Below are 16389 nucleotides of genomic sequence, written 5' to 3'. Positions count from 1 at the left end.
ACATTGCCATTAATAAAGCAAATCATTTTAACACATTTACGTGAGACAAAGCACATCAGACATATTTTTCAACAAGATTTCCCTTATTCTTCCCACCACATTAACTAAAAACCTACTAGTAATTTGGGATTGGTCATTCAAACTGTGACACCATTTTTACCAGTGAGAAGACTAGGCCTCTGGGAACTTTGATCAAACAAACAAACAAATGGGGGTTGTTGATTAATCAGTGCTGCTAATGAGCTAAACGGTCACTCTAGTATCTTCGAGTCTTGTCCTTGGGAAAGTGAAAGGCCCCTTACGGAAATATGCCACTGTCCTAGTGGCAACCAATGAACAGCAAGAAAAGCCAAGAGCAAATCCTAACAACACTTTTAAAGTTATACAGTGTGAAAATGGGGTCATGAGCACACAACCTGGCCCAAAATAAGGGCTCCTGCTGCCACATAAAAGCAGAGAGAAGCCTCAGGCCTGATCTATGCTACAAAATTATGACAGCCTGGCTACGTAGGTCAAGAGTGTGGTTGTGGAAAAAATCATCTCCCTCAGTGAACATAGCTGTGCCAGCAAAACCCCCAGTGTAGATGCAATTATGTCAACAGAAGAGCACTTCTACTGGCATAGCTAGTGTCCTTTGGGGAGGAGATGTTTTCCAGCAGAATGACTCTTGGGGGTTTACACTGCGTCTACACTAGGGGGCTCTGTAGTGTAGACATGGCCTCAGACCCAACATGTTCTAAACAGGAGACATTGCTTGTGAATCAGTGTTATTTGGGCCTCACTCATTACTGCTTCTCCCCTGGCTCTCTGCAAACACACTCTCTTGCCCACTGTTTTGACAGATTCCAAAACTTATGAGGTGGTTTGATTTTTGTGTTTCTTTCAGATACCCATCCAATTAACTCTAGTTATGAAAACTCATTAACAGAATTCCCCACTAAGCATACACTATTCACTGCTCCATTGTGTCCTCCACTTGACTCTACTTCTTCGCCTCTTCACTGCTAGACGTGTAGGTTTATCGCTTCCTCCATGTCTCCCTATTTCTTCCTCTCTCTGCCCCCCTTTTAATTCAAGATTCTCTCCCCTTCGTCTTCGATACTCCAGGGGTTGCATATGGGTGATAAGATGTTATGCCTACAGTCAACCAGAAATGCAGGTGCATGGTACTTCTAGCTTCTTTGAGGCTTGAGTTGAACATACTGCCTTCTGCTGCAATCCCAACATCTCATAACTCAGATGAAAGTGCAGGTTCAAATTTAAACTCTGAGGTGCTGACTAGACAACAGAGGCAACTTCCTCTTGTATTGTTTGTTCTTCTCAGTCCCTACAGAGCAACTCCTGAAGCTCAAGAGGCCTGGAGTATATTGCACCACCTGTAGATAGGACACCCCCAGTAGCACTTCAAAGGAGCAGAGTGAAACTGATGAGGACAATCCTTGTCTGTTTCACTCTGTTCCTGCCAGCTCTGCTAGGGATGAACTGCCTTTGGCAGCAAAGGCGTGAACCTCCTCTGCTAATCTTTCAGAGTCCATCTGCATATTCTGTAGGGAGGGAGGGATAGCGCAGAGTTAGAAATTTTATCTAATGGAGGCTGCTGCAACAGAATGATAGGGGTTTGGTGTCCTTCTCCATTCCAACTGCTCTCCTAAACACTCCACAGTGACTCCACAGTCAGCTAGAGAATACCTTTAACTGAAAATATAAGATGTTTCTTTTATTAATAGGATTATTTCCAAGGGCCTAAAGTTCTGGCTGGCAGATTCCTTAGGAAATGACTGCCTAGATATTTCTCCCATATTTCTACATAAGGAGTAGAGTTTAAAAAGCAAGACACTTGCAAATTTACTTGACCTTCAGATGTCCTCAGGTACCATAAAAGTATGCATACAGCCTCTGATTCTTTTAACAGCTGTTGTAGTAAACAGTTCACTGGAAGAAAACTGAATAACACAAATTTGCTGTGATTAATCGAGGCTATTTTGGTACCAGTTCTCACCAGCCTGAAAGCAGGGTTCAGTTCTAAAAAGTGGCTAGGAATATTAAGTCCTCTGTATAGCACAGCAGTTCATAGGGAGCGAGAGAGTACATTACAGCTCCATTTCAATTAAGTCACTGTGCTGTAGGCCATGTGAGAGCCAGCTGACTTCAAGATAAGTACAAGAATGAAAATACTTCTTACAGGCTCAGGAAATTCAGGAAGAGGAGAGGAGGTTAACAGGCAACTGTAACTTTTGATTGTCACCTTAAATTTAAATGAAAGTGAAAACTGACATTTCTTAAACTATATACACTGTAAACGTATATAAACGAACTGGACAGATTGGAGGATTGGTAATGGAAGACAAGACTTGCCAACCTGCAGAGTTGTACCAGTTTAACGTGAGGTATCATTTTAAAGTGATTTAATTAAAACAGTGCAGAAGGCCAAGTGGACATGTTTATTCTGGTTTCAGCAAGACTTATTTCAGTTTAGTTTCAATAGATTAGGAAGAAGTTTGAGATAAAACAAATTATGCCATCAACAGTGGATGGGAATCTGGGAGGCAGTGACCATGAGTTGGTTGAGTTCAGGATCCTGACGCAGGGAAGAAAGGTAAGCAGCAGGATACGGACCCTGGACTTCAGGAAAGCAGACTTCGACTCCTTCAGGGAACGGATGGCCAGGATCCCCTGGGGGACTAACTTGAAGGGGAAAGGAGTCCAGGAGAGCTGGCTGTATTTCAAGGAATCCCTGTTGAGGTTACAGGGACAAACCATCCCGATGAGTCGAAAGAATAGTAAATATCGCAGGCGACCAGCTTGGCTTAATGGTGAAATCCTAGCGGATCTTAAACATAAAAAAGAAGCTTACAAGAAGTGGAAGGTTGGACATATGACCAGGAAAGAGTATAAAAATATTGCTCGGGCATGTAGGAATGTTATCAGGAGGGCCAAATCGCACCTGGAGCTGCAGCTAGCCAGAGATGTCAAGAGTAACAAGAAGGGTTTCTTCAGGTATGTTGGCAACAAGAAGAAAGCCAAGGAATGTGTGGGCCCCTTACTGAATGAGGGAGGCAACCTAGTGACAGAGGATGTGGAAAAAGCTAATGTACTCAATGCTTTTTTTGCCTCTGTTTTCACTAACAAGGTCAGCTCCCAGACTGCTGCGCTGGGCATCACAAAATGCGGAAGAGATGGCCAGCCCTCTGTGGAGATAGAGGCGGTTAGGGACTATTTAGAAAAGCTGGACGTGCACAAGTCCATGGGGCCGGACGAGTTGCATCCGAGAGTGCTGAAGGAATTGGCGGCTGTGATTGCAGAGCCACTGGCCATTATCTTTGAAAACTCGTGGCGAACCGGGGAAGTCCCGGATGACTGGAAAAAGGCTAATGTAGTGCCAATCTTTAAAAAAGGGAAGAAGGAAGATCCTGGGAACTACAGGCCAATCAGCCTCACCTCAGTCCCTGGAAAAATCATGGAGCAGGTCCTCAAAGAATCAATCCTGAAGCACTTGCATGAGAGGAAAGTGATCAGGAACAGCCAGCATGGATTCACCAAGGGAAGGTCATGCCTGACTAATCTAATCGCCTTTTATGATGAGATTACTGGTTCTGTGGATGAAGGGAAAGCAGTGGATGTATTGTTTCTTGACTTTAGCAAAGCTTTTGACACGGTCTCCCATAGTATTCTTGTCATCAAGTTAAGGAAGTATGGGCTGGATGAATGCACTACAAGGTGGGTAGAAAGCTGGCTAAATTGTCGGGCTCAACGGGTAGTGATCAATGGCTCCATGTCTAGTTGGCAGCCGGTATCAAGTGGAGTGCCCCAAGGGTTGGTCCTGGGGCCGGTTTTATTCAATATCTTCATAAATGATCTGGAGGATGGTGTGGATTGCACTCTCAGCAAATTTGCGGATGATACTAAACTGGGAGGAGTGGTAGATACGCTGGAGGGGAGGGATAGGATACAGAAGGACCTAGACAAATTGGAAGATTGGGCCAAAAGGAATCTGATGAGGTTCAGTAAGGATAAGTGCAGGGTCCTGCACTTAGGACGGAAGAACCCAATGCACAGCTACAGACTAGGGACCGAATGGCTAGGCAGCAGTTCTGCGGAAAAGGACCTAGGGGTGACAGTGGACGAGAAGCTGGATATGAGTCAGCAGTGTGCCCTTGTTGCCAAGAAGGCCAATGGCATTTTGGGATGTATAAGTAGGGGCATAGCGAGCAGATCGAGGGACGTGATCGTTCCCCTCTATTCGACATTGGTGAGGCCTCATCTAGAGTACTGTGTCCAGTTTTGGGCCCCACACTTCAAGAAGGATGTGGACAAATTGGAGAGAGTCCAGCGAAGGGCAACAAAAATGATTAGGGGACTGGAACACATGAGTTATGAGGAGAGGCTGAGGGAGCTGGGATTGTTTAGCCTGCAGAAGAGAAGAATGAGGGGGGATTCGATAGCTGCTTTCAACTACCTGAAAGGGGGTTCCAAAGAGGATGGCTCTAGACTGTTCTCAATGGTAGCAGATGACAGAACGAGGAGTAATGGTCTCAAGTTGCAGTGGGGGAGGTTTAGATTGGATATTAGGAAAAACTTTTTCACTAAGAGGGTGGTGAAACACTGGAATGCGTTACCTAGGGAGGTGGTAGAATCTCCTTCCTTAGAGGTTTTTAAGGTCAGGCTTGACAAAGCCCTGGCTGGGATGATTTAACTGGGAATTGGTCCTGCTTTGAGCAGGGGGTTGGACTAGATGACCTTCTGGGGTCCCTTCCAACCCTGATATTCTATGATTCTATGATTCTATGAACCCAAAATAAGAGTGTCCACATAGGAAGCTGAACTAATTTAATTAAAATGGTGTAAGACAGGGCCAGAAAGCCTTTCATCTCTTGCTCTCTGGTACAAATCCAGCCCAAATTGGTAGTTTTTAAACATGGGATTAACATCCTTTGGCCCTGTACACCCACACGCAGCAGCTACGCTGTATTGCAGATACCGATTTTGCTCCACTCAGGTTTGAACTGTGTTTAAACATGGTTTTAAGCATGGTCCTTTGGCCAGTGAAGATGGGGCCTCAGGTGCAAAGCAAAGCAGCTTGACAGCCAAACACATCTCATGGCAGAGGATTTTAAAACAAGACAAGGTGGTCCTTGAAGAAGACCTCTTCCCTCAATGGCTCTTAAGGAGCCCTAGAGGAGGCAGAAGGCCCTCATTCGCTGAACACTTTCAAAATGGAAAGTGTTAATTTAGGCAGCCTGAGTAGGAACTGACCTTTCATATAATGTGTTTGACAGCCCCAGTTATTTCTGCTTGGCGAAAGATCTACACCTTATCTAAAACCTTGCCAGGCATGTCTCCACATCTGTTTTGATAGGGGCAAATTAATTAACTTTGCAAAGAACAGCAGCTGAGAAACCATGTAAAATCAGGATAAGCTTGTCTGCCCCTAATGTTTCAGGTCTAACACTTACTGCATTTCAATCCTGCAAAGAGAAAGGGGAATTCTCTAGCATCGGGGAAGCCTGGACATGGCTTCAATTCATTGTGGGTTTCCCTAATGACAAGGAGATGATTCTAGATCATGCAGAGGGTCTCTCTCTCTCAAGATTCTGTAACTTCTGTATTGCTTCATTTATTTTAAAAAGGGGCTTCTTTTGCCAAAGAGGCCAAATAACCTTGATTTGAAGGCAACTAAGAAATAAAAAAATGTTTGTGTGACCCGAGACGCTTTTAATGCCAGCCAGCAAGGGATTACAAGAATATCCTAATTCTGGTTCACCAAAAGAACGTCACATGGAGTTTCAGACGAATGCCAGGCTCACACTGGTCATGAATATTGTTGTGAAATGTGCAGACACTATGTAAAGAGTTATGTATGTATACTGAAAACACGTTCCTAGATTCTGTATTCCAGCGGAGGTGGACAAATAGACTTCCTGACAGATAAAAGTTGTTTATTCACCAGCCTCTCTGTTGGAATGTAAATTAAGCACTGTAAGTGAACACAAGGGAGGCATATTTACATACAGAGAGACATGAAGTCAACAGGGAAGAGCACAGCATGGAAAGAGATACCCTTATCAGGAGATACACTTCAAAGGTTTGCTGGACTCTATGTGGGGAACAAAGAAGACACCCGATCCTCTTGCATCTAGGAAGTAAATGGGCAGTGCATTTACATTCATAAAAACGGGATCTCAACGAGCCTGGGCTGAAAATGCTGGCAAAGGCTTTGGGTGAGATAAACTTCATTAGACAGGAAGTTAACCTAACAGTAACAGTTAAGTTTAGTCTCTAGAAAGCATATTATGATTCTATTTTATATGTAACCTTTTGTTTCCATTACCATTTCTCATTATCTCTTGAATCTTTGACAATGAACTTATTGTTTTCACTATAAATATATCTCTGTGCTGTGGTATTAAGCAAGGAGCTGATCCTGCACTGAATCATACAAACCAATGTGTGCACTATTCCCTTGGGGTCAGTGGACCTGGTATTTCTGTGAGCATTTGGAGACGAAGGGGCTGGACGCTACAGGTGAATGCTTCAAAGGGACTCAGGGACTGGAGTGTGCTATTTTTACCCTGAAAGGCAAGGTAAGGGCTGGCATAGCCACCCAAGCACTCTGCTCTGGGCTAACAGGCTGGAGGTGTCAGGGAGCAGACACCCAGTTAAGAACAAGCAAGTCTCCTTCATTCTGAATGCAGAGGGGTAACAAGGTGATTCAAGTCCTGTACCCCGGAAACCATCCCAGTGAGAGACTTGACAGTCTTAGCACGATCCTGAGGAAAGTAGCTGAAGTGATTCAGGGGAAATGGGACAGATTTCGTCATTTATAACTGTACCAGTGGGCATGGAAATTTTCAACAAGTCGTCCTAAATGTTGTGTTAAATCACTTTCTCCGGACTCTGGGAAACAACGGGAAGCGTGAAACCATCCTACCTCACATAAATCAATCCCCACAAAATGCAAGTGTTTCCCTCCAAGGTTTTGTTCCTAGCAGGCAGCTTTTCCTTGCTTTTCTCCTCAAGGACAAAGATTCTTAATATAGCTCAACTGAATTTTTCACAGCCCTTGTTTGACTCAGATCTCCTCTTAAAGGGCCACAGGATTGTTTCTAGCCACCATTTCTGTGAAGAAACAGAACAATGTGATCCGAAAGTAGTAGTATTAGAATTTAGATAGCAACACAAGTCTCCCTGGTGTGTTATAAAACAAGTAAAGATAAAAGTGCCTTATCAATCAGATCCCTACACCAAGGATCTTCTAGACCAGTCCAAATGTCACACAGCAGTTGATGACAATAAACAAAGAATTTGGGAACACACACTCCTTTGGTCAGTACCAGGGGGCTGAGGGAGAAGGAGAGGGGATTTCATTGAACAGTTGATATAAAAAGAGTGTTTGCTTTTTAAGACACATTACTTTCCCCCCTAGGTTATCACGTTCATTTAGTCACGGTGAAAAAAGTGCCAGCATGCTTGCCCTGGAAACTGAGAGTATGTCTACACTACAAGCACACAGTGGCAGCTATGCCACTATAGTGTAGACACTTGCTACAGCGACAGAAGGGGTTTTTCTGTTGCTGTAGTAAATCCACCTCCGCAAGAGGTGGTTGCTAGGTTGACGGAAGAATTATTCCGTCAACCTAGTGGTGTCTACACTGGGGCTTAGGTCAGCGTAACTACGTCCCTGAGCAAAGTAGCTAGGTCAACTTAAGTTTTAGTCCTCTAACTTCACAACAGGGGATAACATGGGCAGCAGCCCCACCAGCTTATGCTGAACTGGAGTGAACTCCAACACAGGTCTTGTCGATACTAGATCTTTCCTTTCCCCCTAGAATTTCCCCTTGCTGATGCAATGGAAGCACTAATGTAGACATGCTACCAGCATTTTTAACCTTCATGTCATCTATTTAGATCCACTCTAAGCAGGATTATTCGACATTTTGGTTAAAGCAATAGCATCGGGTCTGCATTCGTGCTCATACTGTTGTTCCCATTCATGGAACTCCACTGGTTAGCAACAAGAATAGGAAACACTAAGGGAAAAGATCTAGTCACTTAGCAATGAGAGAAGTCTACATTCCTATTCAAAGCTTGGTCTCTGTCTAGCTGCCACAGAACTTTTGCTGATATGGTAGCTTGTCTCCTTGGATGCGGATGAGACCCACGACCTGGACAGACATGTTAAAATGTGTATGTGATTGTTAACGTCCTGCCCTACCCATTCCAGATTGATTTCTTTCTTTTTTTCTTTTTTTTAAAAGCACTGTTACAAATGATGATCGCTCCTTAATGAACAAAATGCTCCTGGGTCTGTGCCTGAAGCCCTGCCAAGCCTGGCTAATATAATCTGTGTTGACTGTATAGTGTCTCCTCCTTCTGTCCAGTTAAAAAGCTCTGTCTGGTCAATTTGAACATCCCTTGACTTATTGAGACAAGCAGGTTATTAGCACAATGAAATAGCCCCTCGCTGCACGTTATTTCTCACTGTACTTCCCCAACTCTCCTGACTCGGTGTCCTCTGCCTTAACCACAAGCCCACCCTTCCTTCAGTAGACAGGCAGGTAAGTAGTAAGGTAGGTTTGCTTCCCACCAAGCAACTAAACTTTACATTATGTCTCTGAGTCATAGAATCATAGAATATCAGGGTTGGAAGGGACCCCAGAAGGTCATCTAGTCCAACCCCCTGCTCAAAGCAGGACCAATTCCCAGTTAAATCATCCCAGCCAGGGCTTTGTCAAGCCTGACCTTAAAAACCTCTAAGGAAGGAGATTCTACCACCTCCCTAGGTAACGCATTCCAGTGTTTCACCACCCTCTTAGTGAAAAAGTTTTTCCTAATATCCAATCTAAACCTCCCCCACTGCAACTTGAGACCATTACTCCTCGTTCTGTCATCTGCTACCATTGAGAACAGTCTAGAGCCATCCTCTTTGGAACCCCCTTTCAGGTAGTTGAAAGCAGCTATCAAATCCCCCCTCATTCTTCTCTTCTGCAGGCTAAACAATCCCAGCTCCCTCAGCCTCTCCTCATAACTCATGTGTTCCAGTCCCCTAATCATTTTTGTTGCCCTTCGCTGGACTCTCTCCAATTTATCCACATCCTTCTTGAAGTGTGGGGCCCAAAACTGGACACAGTACTCCAGATGAGGCCTCACCAATGTCGAATAGAGGGGAACGATCACGTCCCTCGATCTGCTCGCTATGCCCCTACTTATACAGCCCAAAATGCCATTGGCCTTCTTGGCAACAAGGGCACACTGCTGACTCATATCCAGCTTCTCGTCCACTGTCACCCCTAGGTCCTTTTCTGCAGAACTGCTGCCTAGCCATTCGGTCCCTAGTCTGTAGCTGTGCATTGGGTTCTTCCGTCCTAAGTGCAGGACCCTGCACTTATCCTTATTGAACCTCATCAGATTCCTTTTGGCCCAATCCTCCAATTTGTCTAGGTCCTTCTGTATCCTATCCCTCCCCTCCAGCGTATCTACCACTCCTCCCAGTTTAGTATCATCCGCAAATTTGCTGAGAGTGCAATCCACACCATCCTCCAGATCATTTATGAAGATATTGAATAAAACCGGCCCCAGGACCGACCCCTGGGGCACTCCACTTGATACCGGCTGCCAACTAGACATGGAGCCATTGATCACTACCCGTTGAGCCCGACAATTTAGCCAGCTTTCTACCCACCTTATAGTGCATTCATCCAGCCCATACTTCCTTAACTTGCTGACAAGAATACTATGGGAGACCGTGTCAAAAGCTTTGCTAAAGTCAAGAAACAATACATCCACTGCTTTCCCTTCATCCACAGAACCAGTAATCTCATCATAAAAGGCGATTAGATTAGTCAGGCATGACCTTCCCTTGGTGAATCCATGCTGGCTGTTCCTGATCACTTTCCTCTCATGCAAGTGCTTCAGGATTGATTCTTTGAGGACCTGCTCCATGATTTTTCCAGGGACTGAGGTGAGGCTGACTGGCCTGTAGTTCCCAGGATCTTCCTTCTTCCCTTTTTTAAAGATTGGCGCTACATTAGCCTTTTTCCAGTCATCCGGGACTTCCCCGGTTCGCCACGAGTTTTCAAAGATAATGGCCAGTGGCTCTGCAATCACAGCCGCCAATTCCTTCAGCACTCTCGGATGCAACTCGTCCGGCCCCATGGACTTGTGCACGTCCAGCTTTTCTAAATAGTCCCTAACCGCCTCTATCTCCACAGAGGGCTGGCCATCTCTTCCGCATTTTGTGATGCCCAGCGCAGCAGTCTGGGAGCTGACCTTGTTAGTGAAAACAGAGGCAAAAAAAGCATTGAGTACATTAGCTTTTTCCACATCCTCTGTCACTAGGTTGCCTCCCTCATTCAGTAAGGGGCCCACACATTCCTTGGCTTTCTTCTTGTTGCCAACATACCTGAAGAAACCCTTCTTGTTACTCTTGACATCTCTGGCTAGCTGCAGCTCCAGATGCGATTTGGCCCTCCTGATAACATTCCTACATGCCCGAGCAATATTTTTATACTCTTCCCTGGTCATATGTCCAACCTTCCACTTCTTGTAAGCTTCTTTTTTATGTTTAAGATCCACTAGGATTTCACCATTAAGCCAAGTTGGTCGCCTGCCCTATTTACTATTCTTTCGACTCATCGGGATGGTTTGTCCCTGTAACCTCAACAGGGATTCCTTGAAATACAGCCAGCTCTCCTGGACTCCTTTCCCCTTCAAGTTAGTCCCCCAGGGGATCCTGGCCATCCGTTCCCTGAGGGAGTCGAAGTCTGCTTTCCTGAAGTCCAGGGTCCGTATCCTGCTGCTTACCTTTCTTCCCTGCGTCAGGATCCTGAACTCAACCAACTCATGGTCACTGCCTCCCAGATTCCCATCCACTTTTGCTTCCCCCACTAATTCTACCCGGTTTGTGAGCAGCAGGTCAAGAAAAGCACCCCCCCTAGTTGGCTCCTCTAGCACTTGCGCCAGGAAATTGTCCCCTGCGCTTTCCAAAAACTTCCTGGATTGTCTATGCACCGCTGTATTGCTCTCCCAGCAGATATCAGGAAATAAAATCAGTCCTTAAAAGCAGATAGGCTGCCTTAGTACCAGGGAAGCTGCCATCTACAATTAGCAAGTCAACTGTCTGGCAACTTTGCTGTCACACTGAGATCCTGTCCAGATCTCAGCAGGATAGTGAAAACATCTCCTTGGAAGCATTATGGCCTTTAGGACAAATTCCCAATAATCTGGTGTGGGAAGGGAGGAATCATATTAACAAGCAAACTCTTGTGATTAACTTTTTTTGTTTGTTAGCTAGAAGCACATGAATTGAAAACCAGATCTGACATCTCGGTCCAGTGCTCTCATGTTCACTTCAATGAAAGAAACCAACAATTGTTGGAGCAGATTACATAAACTGCCACCATCCCAAAGAACTAGAATATGTGGTTATATTTCACTGGACAAGATTTGGGCAAGTTCTTTGTGGGCCAAGCCATGGCCAAGAATGGTCCACACAACAAAATCCCCACAATCTCTTAATGCAGGAACAGCCAGAATGCAGAACGGAATTGGGCGCCTAACAACTCCAAAATTTGCACTCACTTTTCATGACTCTACATGAAAATTTCAAAAGGAAGGCATGTTGACCAAACCTAGTCTACTGTGCACATCTACAAGTTTCCTAACCACCAGTATTTACCTAACTCGTGTCATCTCTGGAGCAGTTACAGTACTGTACACATACAGCTACCAAGAAAGCATTTTTAGACAAAAAGAACAGTAGTACTTGTGGCACCTTAGAGACTAACCAATTTATTTGAGCATGAGCTTTCGTGAGCTACATCCGATGAAGTGAGCTGTAGCTCACGAAAGCTTATGCTCAAATAAATTGGTTAGTCTCTAAGGTGCCACAAGTACTCCTTTTCTTTTTGCGAATATAGACTAACACGGCAGTTACTCTGAAACCTGTCATTTTTAGACATAAATCCTTTATTTGACAAACCATAACAGTGATCGTACAAGTAAGTAATTAGACTGTTAAATGGCCATTTGAGTCAATGGACAAGAGAAGCTACTTCAGAGCAGTTACAAGTAGTTATTTTAAATGGGATCAAAATTCCTCCCTACCCTTCATAGAATCATAGAATATCAGGGTTGGAAGGGACCTCAGGAGGTCATCTACTCCAACCCCCTGCTCAAAAGCAGGACCCATCTCCAATTAAATCATCCCAGCCAGGGCTTTGTCAAGCCTGACCTTAAAAACTTCTAAGGAAGGAGATTCTACCACCGCTCTAGGCAACGCATTCCAGTGTTTCACCACCCTCCTAGTGAAAAAGTTTTTCCTAATATCCAACCTAAACCTCCCCCACTGCAACTTGAGACCATTACTCCTTGTCCTGTCCTCTTCTACCACTGAGAATAGTCTAGAACCATCCTCTCTGGAACCACCTCTCAGGTAGTTGAAAGCAGCTATCAAATCCCCCCTCATTCTTCTCTTCCGCAGACTAAACAATCCCAGTTCCCTCAGCCTCTCCTCATAAATCTTCCTGGAGAGAATCCAGAAAACTCAGCAGAATGTTCACCATGTCAGGTCTTGCCTTCACTAGCCTCCCTAAGGACGTTTCCTCTCTTTTATGCCGATGCAGCTGCATTTTTATCACGTTTTCTAGACCTGCTCTGGGCAGAGACAGCTGACATGATGATGAAGATGCCGATGCCTTATCTATTGACACTCCTGCTCCCACCACTGCAGTTGTGTCAATGCTATTGCACTGGGTTGGCGATTTCCCAACCAATCTCCCTCTGCATACACAGCCCATTGCACATCTGTGTTGAACTTCGACCCAGGCAGTATAAAAATAAAGAAATCAACAGAACTATCACACGGAAACACGGGCAAACGTTTTAGCAAAGGAGTGTTTTAAAGTCAAGGTGGGAGAAACAAAATGTAATTTCATTCTATAATAATCCACTCCTTCAAGGAAGCGCCTCGCTAAAGTGTAATTATCAGCCTCATACAGAGATCTGTGCATAAGCGGATTTTTATTACATCCAATATTTACTTTTCTGAACTGTCTCCATATCTAAAAAAAAAAAGGACGATAAGCTGTGAAATGGGTTTCCGCCTTTCAAAATAACCCGATTCTTGTCTGCGCTGCAAAAGAAAAGTCAGGCACGTCTCGAAGTTGCTCTCCCCTATAGGAGACCCAAAAGGCCCTTCGTGGACCATGAATTATGAGCAACCACGGGGCAGCAGGGCTCAGGCGGGCGGACCTCACGCACCCCACTGCCGGATTTCAGAGCCCGGCCAAGGGGGGAGCCGGAGCCCCCGCAGTCCTGCGCTGGCAGTCCCACCCAGCGCCCGCAGCGGAGAGGCAGGGGGAGCCTTCGCTTTCCACGCAGGGCCGAGAGGCGGCACCTCTTCCCGCGACCGCCCCGGGGCGTACGCGGCCCCGTCCGGCCCAGGCGGGGGCTCGAACCCGCGGAACCAGGCTCCGCATCCCGAAGCCACGAGCATCAACCACAAACCCCGCCACAGAGCCGAGGGAGGGAGGGAGGGGCGGGGCGCACGGGCAGTGAGTGACAGCGCGGAGAACCAATAGGAGTGGAGGTCACCACCAATCAGCGCGCGGGACGGGGGTGAAGCCGGCAGAGGGAGGGAGGCGGCCGTCCCCACCGGCGGCTCCTCGTCCCGGCGCGGGGCGCCCCTGACAGCCCCCCTCCCTGCCGCGCCTCGGGGCACCCCGACACGGCAAAATGGCGGCCGTACCTGCTGGAAGCGGGGCTTCCCCAGCTGGAAAGGGGGGTACTCCGCCGGCTCCGCCATTCCCCTCACGCCCTGCAAGCGCCACCACTTTGAACGGCCTCCTCCGCCGCCGCCGCCGGGTCCGGCCTCGCTGCCGCTGCTATTGGACGCAGCCCCCGCAGGGCACGCTGGGGGATGGAGTTCCCCCCCCCCCTAGCCGAGAGGTATCATGGGAAATGTAGTATTCGCAGCCTGGAGCAAGGCCTCCTGGGCAACGTAGTCTCGGCTTGGTGAGGCACGCTGGGAGGTGTAATTCAGCACTGGTGCATCATGGGGAATGTAGGCTGGGGAGTGGGAAGAGGGTACCATGGGAAATTGAGGCGGCAGGAAGGCTCCTCGGTTGAGAGTCCTATCCCACACACACACACACACACCCCTTTCGAGCACCCAAAGCAGGATATAGCACCGCCCAGGTTTAGCCTTCCCGTAGAGGGAGACAGAGGCAGGACCAGGCCAACCCTGACTGGGCCTATGACCCCAAGGCGGGGTTGCCATGCAGGCCTCTGCCTTGGGTCCTGTTTGAAAATCTGCCCCTTCCCGGGCAGCCTTGCAGAAAGTGTTAGTTTCAAGCAGGATAATGGGCTAGGGGGGTCAAACCAGGACCCTCCTGCAAACTCCAGGTCTTCGCAAAAATGGGATATACTAGGAAAAAAATTAAAAAAAAAAAAAAAAGAGGAATGCCTGAGATTCACAAACCTCACCCCCTTCTGCTCCAACTGTATGGCCCAGTTCTTTAGCTTGCCTTCTCTAACAAATACACATCAATGTGTATATTTAAAAAAAACCAAAACTCTGTGTTTAACAAGACTTTTCATTGCACACACTGCTGTCTCCAGAGAGAGGACAAAAGACCAAACACCACTTAACAGCTGTTAGTTACAGAAATGTAGGGTTTCATAGACTGTCATAGAAATGTAGGGTTGGAAGGGGGCTCAAGAGATCATCCAGTCCGTCCATTTCCCCCCCCCCCCACTGAGGCATGATTAAGTATATGTAGACTATCTATCTCTGAGAGGTGGTTGTCTAACCTATTCTCAAAAACCTCCTAGGACAGGGATTCCACAACCTCCGTAGGTAATGTATGCCAGCACTTTATCCTTTCAGCTGTAAAATTTTCCCCAATACCTAGCCCAAATCACCCTTACTGTAAATTAAGCAGATGGTTTCTTCTCCTTCTCGCAGTGGATACAGAGAACCAGTGATCAGAGCCCTCTTTATAACCACCTTTTACATATTTGATAAAATTTATCTCCCCTTCGTTTTTCTGGACCAAACCTTTCCTTAAAGATCTTGTTTTCTAAACCTCTTATTTGTGTTGCTCTCTTCTGCTCTCTCTAATTTAGCCTAAACTTTCCTAAAGAGTGGAGCCCAAAACAGGCACAGTACTCCAGCTGAGAACTCACCACTGCCGCGTAGAGCACCACTCTACTTAAAAAGAAAAGGAGTACTTGTGGCACCTTAGAGACGAACCAATTTATTTGAGCATGAGCTTTCGTGAGCTACAGCTCACTCCATCGGATGCATACCGTGGAAACTGCAGCAGACTTTATATACACACAGAGAATATGAAACAATACCTCCTCCCACCCCACTGTCCTGCTGGTAATAGCTTATCTAAAGTGATCATCAGGTTGGGCCATTTCCAGCACAAATCCAGGTTTTCTCACCCTCCACCCCCCCACACACAAATTCACTCTCCTGCTGGTGATAGCCCATCCAAAGTGACAACTCTCTACACAATGTGCATGATAATCAAGTTGGGCCATTTCCTGCACAAATCCAGGTAAAGTGTCAGTGGAAGGCACTCATATACTATGGTGATGAGCATGGTATAAGAACCTATACAGAATGAGGAAAGAGGCATTGTGGGAAATACAGGATTTCCTTTTAGGTAAAGAGGAGGGTTGTAGCTCCTTCACTGAAGGAGAAAAGTCTAGACCAAGAGAGGCTAGAGCAGAACCCTACTCATCGATTGCTACGGAGTCACACATCCAACCATCTGGAATTTAGGAGGCAGCACCTTGCCCAAAGATTTTCTTTAAAAACAATGAAGAACATTGTGCCAGCCATGCTCTGTTGAGACCAGTCTTACACTAGTCCGTCACAACAGAGAGGGACACTATTTGCCCCATTACAATGTCATAGGCTTTGGAAAGGAGTATGGGACCTAGGAGCTTTCCATGGGATAAGCCTCTTACAATCGTGGCTGTGCTACCTACTATGACGTTCATAGCACCCTGAGTTTACTTGATGCTGAACAGCACAGCCAATGAATTGGACCAGAACAGATACAAGCCTCTGGTACAACACCAGCTAAGACACCCAGCATGCAAAGTGGTTATTATAGCAGAAACCCTTCACAGCAGAGCCCCTTACCTATTTTTCAGAGGACTTTCAGAATCACCTGAAGGAAAAACCACCCTTTCCCCTTCCTCACGATGTTACCTCTTCTCACCCGCTCCATTGTTTTCCTTTTTTAAAACAAAAAGGCCCAATCAGTTTAGCTACCAACGGGGCTCCAAAGACAATGGACCACAGAGAACCCAGTGCGCTGGGAGTATCTCTGCTTCCTGGAACAAACACACTGTTTTGGCAAACTCATTTGCACC

At 46.3% G+C, this 16389-nt stretch overlaps 1 protein-coding gene across 2 annotated transcripts in view; it reads right to left on the bottom strand.

Annotated features, from left to right (window-relative positions):
* The window catches only part of SFXN5 (sideroflexin 5), a 179452-nt gene extending 165533 nt beyond the window's left edge, over positions 1 to 13919 (bottom strand). Inside the window, exon 1 of one of the 2 annotated variants that reach the window (XM_084625465.1) lies at positions 13745 to 13919. In XM_084625465.1, coding sequence (XP_084481591.1) covers positions 13745 to 13801 — 57 coding nt within the window. In that variant the 5' untranslated portion in view covers positions 13802 to 13919. The remainder of the gene's footprint in view (positions 1 to 13744) is intronic. The other variant, XM_084625466.1, reaches the window with a different exon arrangement.
* Positions 13920 to 16389: the final 2470 nt, after the last annotated feature.

Source organism: Lepidochelys olivacea (assembly GCF_965140295.1).
Source record: "Lepidochelys olivacea isolate rLepOli2 genome assembly, chromosome: 4".
Lineage (NCBI taxonomy): Eukaryota > Metazoa > Chordata > Testudines > Cheloniidae > Lepidochelys > Lepidochelys olivacea.
This window is presented reverse-complemented; position numbering and strand designations above follow the sequence as displayed.